The sequence below is a fragment of the Schistocerca americana genome, chromosome 7 (assembly GCF_021461395.2).
Source record: "Schistocerca americana isolate TAMUIC-IGC-003095 chromosome 7, iqSchAmer2.1, whole genome shotgun sequence".
NCBI lineage: Eukaryota > Metazoa > Arthropoda > Insecta > Orthoptera > Acrididae > Schistocerca > Schistocerca americana.
This window is the reverse complement of record NC_060125.1, coordinates 270,532,118-270,546,973: the sequence shown is the minus strand read 5'-3', so window position 1 is coordinate 270,546,973 and position 14,856 is coordinate 270,532,118. Positions and strand designations below refer to the sequence as shown.

The window sequence follows — 14,856 nt, the reverse complement described above, 5'->3', positions numbered from 1 at the left end:
TTCGTCGGTGGAGGAAACCTCTATCATCTACAGGAGAAGCACAACTGTCTGTCTTCGTTCATTTCCCATTTCACAGTATAATAAGGAAAGTGTTGCACCGCTGAGATGATTGGGGAGATGGCCCATCGGTTGGATGGGATAGTTTAGCTCAGTGTACACAACAGTGATTTGCAAGATGACTAGCGACCGTGGTAGGAACATATCTCACCGACCGTTTTCTCTGACTCACTCCAACAAGACAAGCCCTCCATTACACAAACACGTTTTCGTCAAAATAAACTCCTCTGAAACAGTGAGCGACGATACATGATATGATCGTAGCATACACACCATACTGTTGGAACGGGCCGTGATCCATACGATCTAAATTCCACTTGGTGGCATTTTGTCTTATTCTGAAGATTCCTGTATACAGGGTTCGTAGATTATACAAAAAACAACTACCACTTTTTTTGAAAATATAGAAACCGTAAGTGTATGTTTAATTGTTTATTTGTGCGCAATTGGCCTATTGCAAGTGAAAAAGGTTATACGGTCTCATACTTTTGTGTACATTAACAATTACTGTCTGTTACACGCTGCAATCGATGAAATCAACTTGCTGCTATCACATAACTCCTATTGACCTCTTCTATCATTGCCTAACTTGTAATACTCGTGTTACAATGAACAGTACTATGACTCTCGCCATAGGAGATGGCAAAGTGGTTAAGATGTCAGCTTCGCGTTTGGAAGACAATTGTCGAACTACCTACCTCGCGATCCAGATGTAGTTCCCCGTCGTTTCCCTTCATGCATTACGATGATTGTTACGATACGTCGGATTTCTTCCCAGTCCTTCCGTGTTTCAATCCTGTGCTCTGTCAATAGTTATTCCGCCGCCGACGGTGCTTAACCCTATAACACTGGTACCTGCAGGGGGAACGATAAATCCAACGTCAAAATTACCGAAGTTGATCAATATTTTTGTGTAAGGGATGCGTGGTCTACTCTGACTCAAGGACCAGTAGCAGTCCAATTAGTTGCTTTCTTTCATTTGTCTTTGTTATGTAGGTTGAAGGCGGAACGGAGAGAAAGGTAAGGAACCAGAAGGAACTAATGATGTCAGCGGCATTGGGATTTTATACATAATCAACGCAGATAAGTGAAAATATGTGCAGGACCGGCACCCGAACATGGGATATTCTGCTTGCTAGGCAGTTGTGCAAACCACTGCCCCATTCGGACAATATGTTCATCGCAAATGCGTGGCCCATCTCGGCGTCGTCCACAGCTACCCCAAACTCCCACCTAGCGCTACCTATTCGCATTCCCTATCCGTGTCCTCCATGCTCGATAATATTAGATTGCCGCTGGAGGTCGAACGTAAATGTGCATCCTCACTTAGGGTTGTATGTTCGTTGCCCATCGAGGTGAACCAGTTATATGATTGCGTGGTATCTGTTCTTCCGAACATGTCCAGAAAAACAGACACTACCTTATATCCGCAGCTGTGATGGGTATTATGAAATTTGAAGGCAAAGGAGGGACATACAAAAGGAAAGTGAAGGAACTAATGATAACAGTTCCATTGCGACTTTGTGCAGAACCAGTGGCGACTGGTGTAAATGTGTGCCGGACCATGACTCGAACCTGGGACCTCCTGCTTCATTGTTTGGGAGAACAGATATCACACTTTCATATGATTCGGCTCGATGGACAACGAATATGCAACATTCAGGGTGGATTCTGCTTTACTCTCGACCTCCCGCGGGAATCTAAAATTAACATGCGAGTGCAGTGTGGACAGGGACTGCGGATAGGTGGGACAGGTGCGTACGTTTGTCAGCTGGGTTGCGTGCCAATTTATTCCTTAAATTTGTAATAAGAAGTGTGCCTGGTTTTCGCAGTAGTTAACGCAAATCCCTAGTGAGCAGGAAATCGTAGGTTCAAGTGCAGGTTCAGCAAACATTTTCACTCATCGCCGCTGATTCCGGATAAAGTCCATACGCAGCTGATATCATTAGTTTCTTCCCTTTTCTTTCCCCTCCCTCTCCACCTTTAATTTACATGATGTACATCACAGCTGCGGATTCCACGTAGTGTCTGTTCTTTTGGACATGTGTGATGGTGCAGACACTACTCATTCGTATAATTAGCTTCCTATCGGTACTGCACTGACTATATCTCCATAACACTGGAGAATGTCGATGGTATGCAGTGTGTGTCTTGTTTGGAAACACTTCTTCCAAACATTCATGGTACATGTTATTGACATGCTGACAACAACAGAGCCGACGCTACTCTTTGATCTTAAGATTGCTTTCGATACGGCCCGACTGTGCCTAGTTTTACTTCCATCTGAATCAATAGTTTGCTAATAATGATACACAGCAGTACGGATAAGTTTACTGACAGAGAGTTTGCCGAAAAGCACTTTGTTTGTGGATTCATTCAGTGCAATGGAAGAGCGCCAGAACAAAGCTATACTCAGTTATTTCCCCGTGAAGCCAACCCCATTACTCTCCTTCTGCAGCCCACTGAAAGTTGCTGCTTTATCGCATTACTCTGAGCTTTGTGTTGCCGTATTACAGATTGTTCCTCTGTTGGTCTGATATTTTCCCATAAAAAAGTAATAGGTATTATAAATACGTTATTATTCTGTTACAAGCCAATGGAGACCACGGGGCTCTTAAACCAAACTACTCACAAAATGTCCCTGAACAGCCACCGAAATATTTTCCGTGCAGTTCAGTAGGTATGTAGAGAAACAGTATGCAAAGCTTGTAAGCATGTTGCACAGTTGGTTGTGTTGAGAAATAAATGTTAAGAAAAAAATTCGACTCGTTTCCCTGTTTCCGAGTTAATTAGCACTAAAGTTACCCAATCAGGTCGTTGGGCGCGTGAATTGAATCGGCCCGCCAGAGACGGTGTCGCCAAACGTGTTCTTCGTGTGATTTCCTAAAACTAAACAAGGGAGCGATACAAACATTGGACTTCGAACGATAATAGGAATCGAACCAGAGCCGATGGTTGAGCAGTCTCGTGCGCTATCATCTACGCTATGAAAATACTGACATCCGCCGGGTCTTTTGAATTTGAACGCCCAACGGCCTAAGTGGCTAACTTTACACAAACGAACTTACTCGGAGGACAACACACACACACAAACCCATGCCCGAGGGAGGACTCGAACCTCCGACGAGGGGCGAGGTGAGCGAAATGTGACATGGCGCTCTGACTGCGCGGCTATCCCTCGCAGCCCATACTGTTTACGACCACCTTGCATACTGCTGGAATTTTCTGTATCTCTACATATTATAAATTGAAGTCCCCTACGTGATTTCTGTTTGTATGTTCAGGCAAATTTCAGGAACCACTGCAGGTATTTTGAAGCGATTTACACTGTTACATCAACTGATTCACGCGAAAGTTTGTGCATATCATTCGTTACCACTTCGCCAGACATATCAACCGGTCGTATGTACTTGGTGGTATCCATGTAAAGCTGAGGCAAATAGCCTGTCATGTATAATATTTTTGTTACTGAGTCATCGGTATGAGTATTTATTACCACACACGTCGTGACACACAAGTTTACTCAAATTCCCGAAGAGTACGTATTGGCCAACTGCTTGTGGTTGTTTTTTCCTCTCTGGAATGTTATGTGAACCAAAGACCTAGAAACGACGGAGAGGCTCCCTCCCCGCTGAAGCTGCAGCGGTCCACAACCTTACAACGACTACCGCAGTCCACTTCGCCCCTCCGCTGCCCCACACCGAACCCAGGGTTATTGTGCGGTTCGGCCCCCGGTGGATCCCCCCCCCCCCCCCCCCCCAGGAAACGACTCACACCAGACGAGTGTAACCCCTATGTTTGCTTGGTAGAGTAATGGTGGTGTACGTGTACGTGGAGAGCTTGATTGCATACCAATCGCCGACATAGTGTAGCTGAGGTGGAATAAGGGTAACCAGCCCGCATTCGGCGAGGCAGATGGAAAACCGCCTAAAAATCATCCACAGACTGGGCGGCTCACCGGACCTCGACACAAATCCGCCGGGCGGATTCGTGCCGGGGACCGGCGTTCCTTCCACCCCGGAAAGCCGTGCGTTAGACCGCAAGGCCAACCGGACGGGCCCTCTCTGGAATAGTCTTGAGACTAATCCAGTAAACAACAACATTCATTCGGATTCTTTAGGCAACAATACTGAAACTCAATGGCATTACAATGTATCATACGAAGGTACGCACCTTCACAGAGATTACTCTTCTGATACACTATGTGATCAAAGGTATCCGGACACCTAGGATGACTTACAAGTTCGTGGCGCCCTCCATCGGTAATGCTGGAATTCAATATGGTGTTAGCCAAGATGACAGCTTCCATTCTCGCAGATACACGTTCAGTCATGTGCTGGACGGTTTCTTGGTGAATGGCAGCCCATTCTTCACGGAGTGAAGAGAGCACTGAAGAGAGGTATCGATGTCAGTCGGTGAGACCTGGCACGAAGTCGGCGTTCCAAAACATCCCAAAGGTGTTCTATAGGATTCATGTGAGGGCTCTGTGCAGGCCAGTCCATTGCAGGGATGTTATTGTCGTCTAACCATTCCGTCACAGGCTGTGCATTGTGAACAGGTGCACAACCGTGTTGAAATATGCAATCAACAACCCCGAAATGCTCTTCAACAGTGGGAATCAAGAAGGTGTTCAAAACATCAACGTACGCCTCTGCTGTGATAGTGCCACGCAAAGCAACAAGCGGTGCATGCCCCCGCCATGAAAAACACGACCACCCATAGCATCACCGCCTCCGAATTTTACTGTTAGCACTACACATGCTAGCAGATGACGTTCACCGCGCATTCGCCATACCCATACCCTGCCATCGGATCGCCACATTGTGTACCGTAATTCTTCACTCCACACAACGTTTTTCCACTGTTTACTCGTCCAATGTTTACGCTCCTTACACAAGGCGATGCGCCGTTTGGCATTTACCGGCGTGTTCTGTGGCATATGAGTAGCCGCTAGATCATGAAATCCTTCTCACCTCCCGCCTAACTGTCATAGTACCTGCAGTGGATCCTGAAGCAGTTTATAATTCCTGTGTAATGGTCTGGATAGATGTCTGCCTATTATACGTTACGACCCTCTTCAACTGTAGGCGGTCTCTGTCAGCCAACAGACCAGGTCGGCCTGTACGCTTTTGCGCTGCGGTTGTCCCTTCACGCTTTCACTTCACTATCACATCGGAAACTGCGGAACTAGCGATGTTTAGGAGTGGAAATCTCGCCTAAAGTCGTATGAGAAGTGACACCCAATCACCTGATCCAGTTCGAAGTGCGTGAGTGCGAAAAGTGCCCCATTCTGCTCTCTCACGATGTCTAATGACCACTGACGTCGTTGATATGAAGTACCTGGCAATCGGTGGCAGCACAGTGTACCTAATAAGAAAAACGTATGATTTTGGGTATGCCCGTATACTTTTGATCACATATTGTACTACTCTCGCTAACGCAATGGACCATCTTCATACCGGTTTCTTCGGTGGTTGCTGATGACAATTGCTTTCTGTACAGCCACATGGACCGTTGATTTACAGGGCAAGCAAGGTACATTCGCATCGTTAAATCTCTTGTTATGTCCTTTCTGGTCACCTAGGAGTATTTTTGTTAGCAGTTTCCGTCAATTTCACCCCGAACCGGTGCATATCTCTGGGGTGTGCTATTCACAACGTATAATACCATGCGCCTAAAGATTGTCAATCAAAATTATCTTTTATCACACATTTTATACAAAGCGTGTGACTGAATTTACATTGTGAACTGGACAGCTGCCATGGAAAGCAGTTTCGGTCTCATTACTTATAAGATGTCGGAGAAAAATTAGCGTGTTGTTCCGCCTTAACTTTGGCATGGCTGTAAATAAGCAATGCTGGTTTTTTTCTTTCGTTTCGGGATCAATTGTAATTACACTATACGTTGCTTATTAGTGTTTCTAAATGGAAGATAAGCTTACTACACGAGAAAGAGTATGCGAATACTTTAATACTCTACTTACAAGAGGCTGAATACCGTTGGCGAGCAACTCGTCGATGAGGTTGTTGTAGTAGTCGATACCAGCCTGGTTGATGACGTCGAGGTCTCCGTTAGGCAACACTCGTGACCAGGCGATGGAAAATCGGTACACGTCTGCCTGTTGGACAGCGAAGTATTAATAGTTGCAACGAAATGAATGGGGATTAATAACTGATATCTCATTGTTAAATCGCGTATTAATGCTGAAATTACCGAATAAGACATATCTAAAACTTTAAACGCCGGGTTAAATCAGTATAATAGAAGAATAAATAGTGTGCCGGAGGATCTTTACACTTGGATAATTTTTTGCGCTTTGTGGACTAAACCAAAAATAATTGAGAACATTTAAGATAAAATCACACTGCATTTTTGTAATCTAAGAGAATATTTAATGAAATAACCCTGGAAATTATTTATAACTCAGAAAATCTGTTAGATCTATGAACAGAGATTTAGAAATAGACATTGATAGATACAACGAAAGCGAAGGAGAAATTTTGTGTAATATACAACAAGAGCACTTTTTAATTATTAAATGGATGGTTGGATTCAGCAGTGGAGGCCCAAAATTAAGGACTACACACATCTTAGATAGTACTGTATTACTTGTAATATACTTCCTCGCCACTCGATACTAAATGACGAGGAATTTTTACAAATAACCCGCGGTTAAACAACCGGAACTCAGTTAGTGAAATGTAGTCACCTGAAATAAACATTCAAAGCGTGTAAATTGATTAAATTTACTAAAGTAGAATTACATCATTTCCAAAAGGAACGGCTAATAGAAACTCCTTTCGAATGGAGGCTTTCGTTTTAACTTTTTCAGTTTGTGTTATGACAGCTCTTCTGGTTTATAATATTGGAAACATAAGCTCGTAGGCTCTCGCATCAATACGGAAACGAGTATAATACGCGGCACCGTTCTGTTTCCCGCCTATCTTATCTTGCTTTCCGTAATAACCACAGTAACAATATAATGCCAAGGTAGCCCACAAGTACTCATCACTGTCACTAACAAGAAACCAACACAAATGTGACCCACTGGGAAATAGAGGAATACTGCACCTCTGTATATCAGGACACAACATGAGAACCTACGAGAGTTTCGGGCGAAAGGGTTATATGGCCGACTGGTTAAAGCACTAACTTACAAAAGCGACGAATAGGTTTCAGATCCTGTTTTCACCACAGTTTTCCATAGTTCAGTTGAATCGATTAACTACAAGACTGCATTGTTTGTTTGGAAAGTACCAGACCGAATACCTTTTCCATCCTATCTGTTTCAACACTTATTCCATGAATACTAAGTTCATCGTTGACGACAGCCCCTCTTCATATCGTTTTTGGAGCGAATTTTATTGTATCATATGTGTGCTTTAATCGATTAGTTTCTTGAGTTCCTGCGTGTAAATTTAACATTTAATAGCCACAGTTGTCGCATTTTCGTTTGAGTCGGAAAGTAAATCAATTGTGTGACATATTACAAGTTCCTAATTAAGGGCAAATTATTTAGTTTCAGCTGAGTGCTTCGGTAGTTAGGTTTTCGAATATCTGCGTATTACTAGACACAGTTCGTGCGTTTCCATCAGGTAGAATAGAGCTGCGGGGCACGTGCCGATAGTCCGTTTATCTGCATAGTTTAGTTTTCCACGGTCTTTAGTATGAACAGGGACTTCGATTGTTGTGTGCGGATGCGAACCGAGTTGGTGACACTTCGATCTCATCTTTAGGCTGTGAAATCTTCGGTTACACAGCATGAGGCTGCAGTGGATTGGCACCACTGTTTTGGGCCGTCTGTGGAGATCCAATGGACGTCCAGCACGTCAGAGTCATCCGATCGGTCCTCACCGGTGGCCAACGCAGTTACTACTCGCAATGAGGCTGACCCTTCACCTGTGGTCGAGTGGGAGTTCACACCGGGGCGAAGCAGACGGCGAAAGGCTTCCCAGGAGGCCGTTCGTAAGGCCTCCACCGTTTGTCTGACAAACAGGTTCCAGGTGCTGTCTGTGGTTGACGCTGTCGCTGAGCGAGATGCTGTCATCTGTTCTGTTTCATAGGAAACCACTCAGCTTGCAAGATCGGGGCAGTTGCAGAGAGTTGGATTATTGCTAATTGGGAGCTTCAATTTTAGGCGCGTTATGGGGCCCCTTAGGGACTTGGCTGACAAGAAGGGTAAGAAAACCAATGTGTACTCCGTGTGCATACTGGGTGGAGTTATTCCAGGTATGTAAAAGGGCCTCCCGGATGGCAACTGCAGGTGTTTGCTCACGTCGGTAAGAGTGATGTGTGTCGCTTTGGATCAGAAGAGATTCTCTTTGGATTCGAGTGGCTAACAGAAGTGGCGAAGGCTGCCAGTCTGGCTTGCAAGATGAAAGCAGAGCTGATCATTTGCAGCTTAGCCGACAACACCGATTGCGGACCTCTGAAAGAGAGCCGAGTGCAGGGTCTGAGTCAGAGGCTCAGACGATTCTGCGACCGTGTAGGCTGCAGATTCCTCGACTTGCGCCAAAGCGTTGTTGGGTTTCGGGTTCCGCTGAATAGGTCAGGTGTCTACCATACGCAGGAGGCGGCTACACGGGTAGCAAGGGCAGTGAGGCGTGGACTGGGGGTTTCTTTAGGTTAGAGGGTCTCCGGAAAACACAAGAAGGGCATCATGCACAAGGGGTGCAGGCTGAACTCAGGAAGAAAAATAGATACAGGAACCATTGGTATAAAAGTTGTAAATTGTCGTAGCTGTGTTGGGAAAGTAGCAGAGCTCCAAGCGCTTATAGAAACCACTGATCCTCAAATCGTTATAGGTACTGAAGGCTGGCTAAAGCCGGATATAAGCTCAGCCGAAATTTTTGCGAAGAACCTAACGGTGTTCCGAAAGGATAGGCTAAACACGGTTGGCCGTAGTGTGTTTGTTGCTGTCTGAAGTAGTTAATCTCGTCGCGAAATTGGATACTTCCTGTGAGTTAGTATGGGTCGAGGTCATAGTTGGCAACCGGAATAAAATAATATTTGGATCCTTTTACCGACCTCCCAATTCAGATGATACAGTTGCTGAAAGGTTCAAAGAAAACTTGAGTTTGATTTCAAACACATACCCGACTCATACGATAATAGTTGGTGGTGACTTTAATTTACCTTCGATATGTTCGCAAAAATACATGTTTAATTCCGGAGGTATGCATAATACATCATCCGAAATTGTGCTAAACGCATTCTCTGAAAATTATTTCGAGCAGTTAGTTCACGAGGCCACGTGAATAGTAAACGGTTGTGAAAACACACTTGACCTCTTAGCTACAAATAATGCTGAGTTGATAACGAGCATCAAAACTAACACAGGGATTAGTGAACACAAAGTTATCGTAGTGAGACTGAATATTGTAATCCCCAAACCCTCGAAAAATTAGCAAAAAAATACACCTATTCAAAAAAGCAGATAAAAATACGCTTGACGCCTTCCTAAGAGACAATCTCCACTCATTCCAAATTAATAATATAAGTGTGGACTAGATGTGGCTTAGATTCAAATAAATAGTATCGGCAGCAATTGAGAGATTTATACCAAATAAATTAACAAACGACGGAGCTGCTACTTCTTGGTACACAAAACGGGTTAGAATACTTTTGCAGAAACAACGAAACAAACATGCCAAATTTAAAGAGACGCAAAATCCCCAAAATTGCCTATCTTTTACAGAAGCTCGAATTTAGCGCGGACGTCAATGCGAGATACCTATAACAGTTTCCATAACGAAACTTTGTCTCGAAACCTGGCAGAAAATCCAAAGAGATTCTGGTCATATGTGAAGTATGTTAGCGGCAAGAAACAATCTATGCCTTCTAGGCGCGATAGCAATGGAGATACTGTCGAAGACAGTGCTGCGAAAGCAGAGTTACTAAACACAGCCTTCCACAATGCCTTCACAAGAGGAGACGAAGTAGATATTCCGGAATTCGAATCGAGAACAGCTGCCAGCATGAGTAGCGTGTAAGTAAATGTCCTCGGAGTATTGAAGCAACTTAAATCACTCAATGAATGTAAGTCTTCTTGTCCAGACTGTATACCAATTAGGATCGTTTCGGAGTATGCTGATGCATTATCTCCATACTTAACAATCATATACAACTGTTCGCTCGACGAAAGATCCGTACCCAAATACTGGAAAGTTGCACAGGTCACACCAACATTCAAGAAAGGTAGTAGGAGTAATTCACTAAATTACAGACCCATATCGTTAATCTCAATATGCAGCAGGATTTTGGAACATATATTGTGTTCAAACATTATGAATTACCTCAAAGAAAACTGTCCATTGGGACACAGTAAACATGGGTTTCGAAAACATAGTTCCTGTGAAACACCACTAGCTCTTTGTTCACATGAAGTGTTGAATGCTATTCACAATGGATTTCAGATCGATTCCGTATTTCTGGATTTCCGGAAGGCTGTTGACACTGTACCACACAAGCAGCTTGTAGTGAAATTGCGTGCTTATGGAATATCGTCTCAGTTATGTGACGGGATTAGTGATTTCCTGTGAGAGAGGTCACAGTTCGTGGTAATTAACGGAAAGTCATCAAGTACAACAGTAGTGATTTCTGGTATTCCCCAAGGTAGTGTTACAGGCCCTTTGCTGTTCTTTATCGATATAAACGATTTTGGAGACAATCTGAGCAGCCGTCTTCGATCGTTTGCAGATAACACTCTCGTTTATCGACTAATGAAGTCATCAGAAGATCAAAACAAACTGCAAAACGATTTAGAAAAGATATCTGAATGGTGCGAAAAGTGGCAGTTGACCCTGAATAACGAAAAGTGTGAGGCCATCTACATGAGTGCTAAAAAGAACTTGTTAAACTTCGATTACACGATGAATCAGTCTAATCTAAAAGCCCTAAATTCAACTAAATACCTAGGTATTACAATTACGAACGACTTGAATTGGAAAGAACACATAGGAAGGCTAACCAAAGACTGTATTATATTGGCAGGGCACTTAGAAAATGTAACAGGCCTACTATGGAGACTGCCTACACTACGCTTGTCCGTCCTCTTTTAGCATACTGCTGCGCAGTGTGGGATCCTTACCAGATAGGACTGACGGAGTTCATCGATAAAGTTCCAAGAAAGGCAGCACGTTTTGTATTATCGCGAAATATGAGAGAGCGTGTCATAGAAATGATACAGGATTTGGTCTAGAAGTCATTAAAAGAAAGGCGTTTCTCGTTGCGACGGAACCTTCTCACGAAATTCCAACCACCAACTTTCTCCTCCGAATGCGAAAATATTTTTTTGACACCGACCTACATATGGAGAAACGATCACCTAGATAAATAAAGGGAAATCAGAGCCCGTATGGAAAAATATATGTGTTCATTCTTTCCGAGCGCTGTACGAGATTGGAATAATAGAGAATTGTGAAGGTGATTCGATGAACCCTCTGCCAGGCAACTGAATATGATTTGCAGAGTATCCATGTAGTTCGCCCATAGATGATTACCCAACCAAATGACGTCTGAATATGGATTCAACGTTTTAATTCTTTCTTTCTTTTTTTTCACAAGAAAAGGTAGCACAGTTTCGGGAGTTGTGGAGTTGTGTTAATGGGTGAGACAGTCAGCAGTTTTCTTTTATCCCGAATAAGATGAGGAGACAATTAAAGACAGGTGTGGCGTTGCAACTTGCAAAAGAAGAAGTTGGTATGCTTGGCATTAGAAATTGTACTTACGTTGAGCGTCTTCAGCATCTGCACATCTTGCAGGTACTGATGGTAAGAATCGCAGGCGACGTCACCGGTGTCACCTCCAATGATGAGTTCCGGATGGTTGTGGAACATGTAGTCCTGAATGCTCTCTCCCTTGCCTGTACAGACAATAAATAATACAATCCATTAACTACTGCCATATTTTATATGTATACATATACATATTATTGACTTGGACAAGCAACAGTAAGGAACGTATTGAACGCACACGTTATTATAAACGCTAAGCATAACGACGCCTTTTCAAATGCATAGTTTTCTTTTCCTCTTCGTTAATTTGCCGTGGAATACACTTAATACTTCTGAACCCACCATCTTCATTCCAGGCTCCTTCGACCTGATACGCGGCTGTTGCAGCTCCGAACATGAAGTCATCTGGGAATCGATTGGTGGCATTCTGTGCAGAAGCAACGGCCAACACAGCCGTAAAGGTGATCAGCAGCCTCATCGTTGAGAGAGTCCAGAGCCTTTGTACGACCTGCTGCAAGCTGTACATATATATAGTGAAGTTAGGCTATAATTTCATAAGTTAGATAAAAAAAGCAAATTTTCTTTTATCGTCCGTTAATCAGCATGTTTCTCTGGAGCCGCTGTTCTTACCGATATTATCGGAAAGATACCGAAGTAGCTTGTTGAGTATCACACAGTGCTATCATCAGAGACTTTCTTATCAGTTACGCTCACTGTATTCTCGTCTCAATAACGCGTGGGTCCGATAATAAGCAATGTAGACCCTGAAAAAAACGAAAGTCGTCAGTCATTACCTGGAAATAAATGACTGTTAGTTTAGATAAATATTAATTCGAAATTAAAAATGCAATAACTGTTTATTCTTTTGGAGTAATTGTATGAGTCAACAAAATTCTATGAACAGGCAATTTCCTAATAAATAAAAAATATTTGTATTTCATAAATTGAACACTAGAGCAGTAATATTTTAATTGTAGCATCCTCTGCTAAAGAATGTTTTATCCATACATATTAGAAAAATGAATGTATGAGGACTAGTTAAATGAAATCCAAACACCCGCAACAACCGGATCATGGAATGGATTGAAAAGTAATCACCACACGTGTTAAGACATTAATCCCAATGAGAGATGAGACGATCAGTTCCTGATTCACAGAACGGCGTCGGCCGCTGACGGATCCATAACCGCACCTATTTTTGTACTTCCTCGTCCGACATCATGTGTTTCTTCAGGTCACCGAAGAAGTGAAAAATCACACGGCAAAGACCTTGGCGGTACGGATTATATTGCAGTGTATCGCTACCAAACCGCTGATGCGTAACCTTCGCCCGATTGTCAGTGTGAAAGTGGGCGTAATCGTGCAACAAGGTGAAGCTGCCGACAGTATTCCTAGGAGTTTTGACTTTGTGGAGCGTCGCAGATCCTGAAAAGTGTCTTCATAGCTGTTTTCATTGATTGTGGTTTCTCGTTTGTGCACAGGTCCCCTGCAATCGATAACGCTCGTCCCCGTACTGCCAATTTTACGAATGCTACGCTTCAGTGGTTTCGTTGGGAAACACTGCAACGTCCTCCGTACAGTCCGGACCTTTCATCATGTGATGTTCACATCTTTGATGATTTGAAGAAAGACATGAATGATCGTCGGTTTCAGTTGGACGAGCTAGCGCAAGAGTGGGTGCGGTTCTGGAACAGTCGGTGCCCGAGGGTGGTCCAAAAAACAAGAACTGATCGTCCCTCCTGCCAGTGCCATAAATGTCTTAACGCGTATGGTGATAACATTTGAAGGGTGTATTCCACGGACCGGTTGTGGCGAATGTTCGCTTTTCATTTGACTGCCCCTTATTTGTACACGTAGGCGTATCTGGGCTACACTCTAGTGGTCTAGGGCACAGCGGGCAGGCGGTATCGGTTTAATTCACTTCTATAACCGTGCACGATCGCTCTACCTCAATGCTGTGTGTCGCACTTTGCCCTCTGCCCACACCAGTCTGACGGGCAGCCTGAAACCCTAAGTGGCAACACGCTCTCTACAACCACCAATTTCTGTGCGGCATGTTTCACTGGCACATACCCACATCATAAGTTCTTAATTTACTTCAACTACTCACGAGCAGATCTTTCGTCTATACGTATGCCCACCGCGAAAAAACTGTTATCACCTTTACTGCCAGCAATACTCATCAATATGATCGCACACCAGCGCCCCGAAATTGGCAGGAGCACTGTGTGGTGAGCATTACACATGCCTTTTCCACCTGCTGCGGCGCGTGGTTTGTGGTACGGTGCTATGAACGGGAAGTTTCCTCTTTGTCTGACGGACGATCCCCTGTGTCCCAGATACTCAGTCGATGATTCGGATAGGCACCGCCTGACTTGCGACGCGACCGGCGGCTGCTGGCTCTTCACGCAGCTCATTCTGGCGTTACTCTTGCGGCTGTTGCCGGAGTCTGTCTCCCCTGACTATTATTAATTCCCAAAAGAGTACATTTTCCACCTTCCAGGACGAATGCTGCTAACTGGCTAAAATGCATGGCCCGTTACTACATATTTCGTGATGTACACGAAGGCAACTCGACCCTTTGTCCCTTCTGATGATGACACATGCGTATTTCAGTCACCACTCGGAGTAGAGGATCCACTTCGTTAATTACTTAGGTCCACTATTTGTGCCCACTGGGTCCTTCCGGGTATGAGCCGCATTCACTGAAAAAGATTCTGGAGCATATTGATCCCTTACATACAGATTAGGAGGGAACGCCTACCAACAGACGAGAAGGCGGGTCGGACGTTCGCTACGGCAGTCCTAGGGTGTTTTGCTCAGAAAAAATAAGTAAGTACATAAATAAACCTGCTTAATCCTCTCAATCATCCTATAGCAAGTTGCGTGGGCGTGGCGCCGCGTGGGATTAGCCGAGCGGTCTAAGGCTTTACAGTCGTGGACTGTGCGGCTGGTCCCGGCGGAGGTTCGAGTCCTCCCTCGGGCATGGGTGTGTGTGTTTGTCCTTAGGATAATCTAGGTTAAGACTGATGACCTTAGCAGTTAAGTCCCATAAGATTTCACA

The 14,856-nt window shown here is 44.1% G+C and overlaps 1 protein-coding gene across 1 annotated transcript in view; it reads right to left on the bottom strand.

Moving 5' to 3' along the window:
- The window catches only part of LOC124622474 (myrosinase 1-like), a 36,948-nt gene extending 24,668 nt beyond the window's left edge, over positions 1–12,280 (bottom strand). The window contains exons 1-3 of the mRNA XM_047148182.1: positions 12,135–12,280; positions 11,787–11,920; positions 6,041–6,175 (exon numbers count right to left, since the gene is read on the bottom strand). Of these exons, the coding sequence (XP_047004138.1) occupies positions 6,041–6,175; positions 11,787–11,920; positions 12,135–12,270 (405 nt within the window). The 5' untranslated portion in view covers positions 12,271–12,280. The remainder of the gene's footprint in view (positions 1–6,040; positions 6,176–11,786; positions 11,921–12,134) is intronic.
- Positions 12,281–14,856: the final 2,576 nt, after the last annotated feature.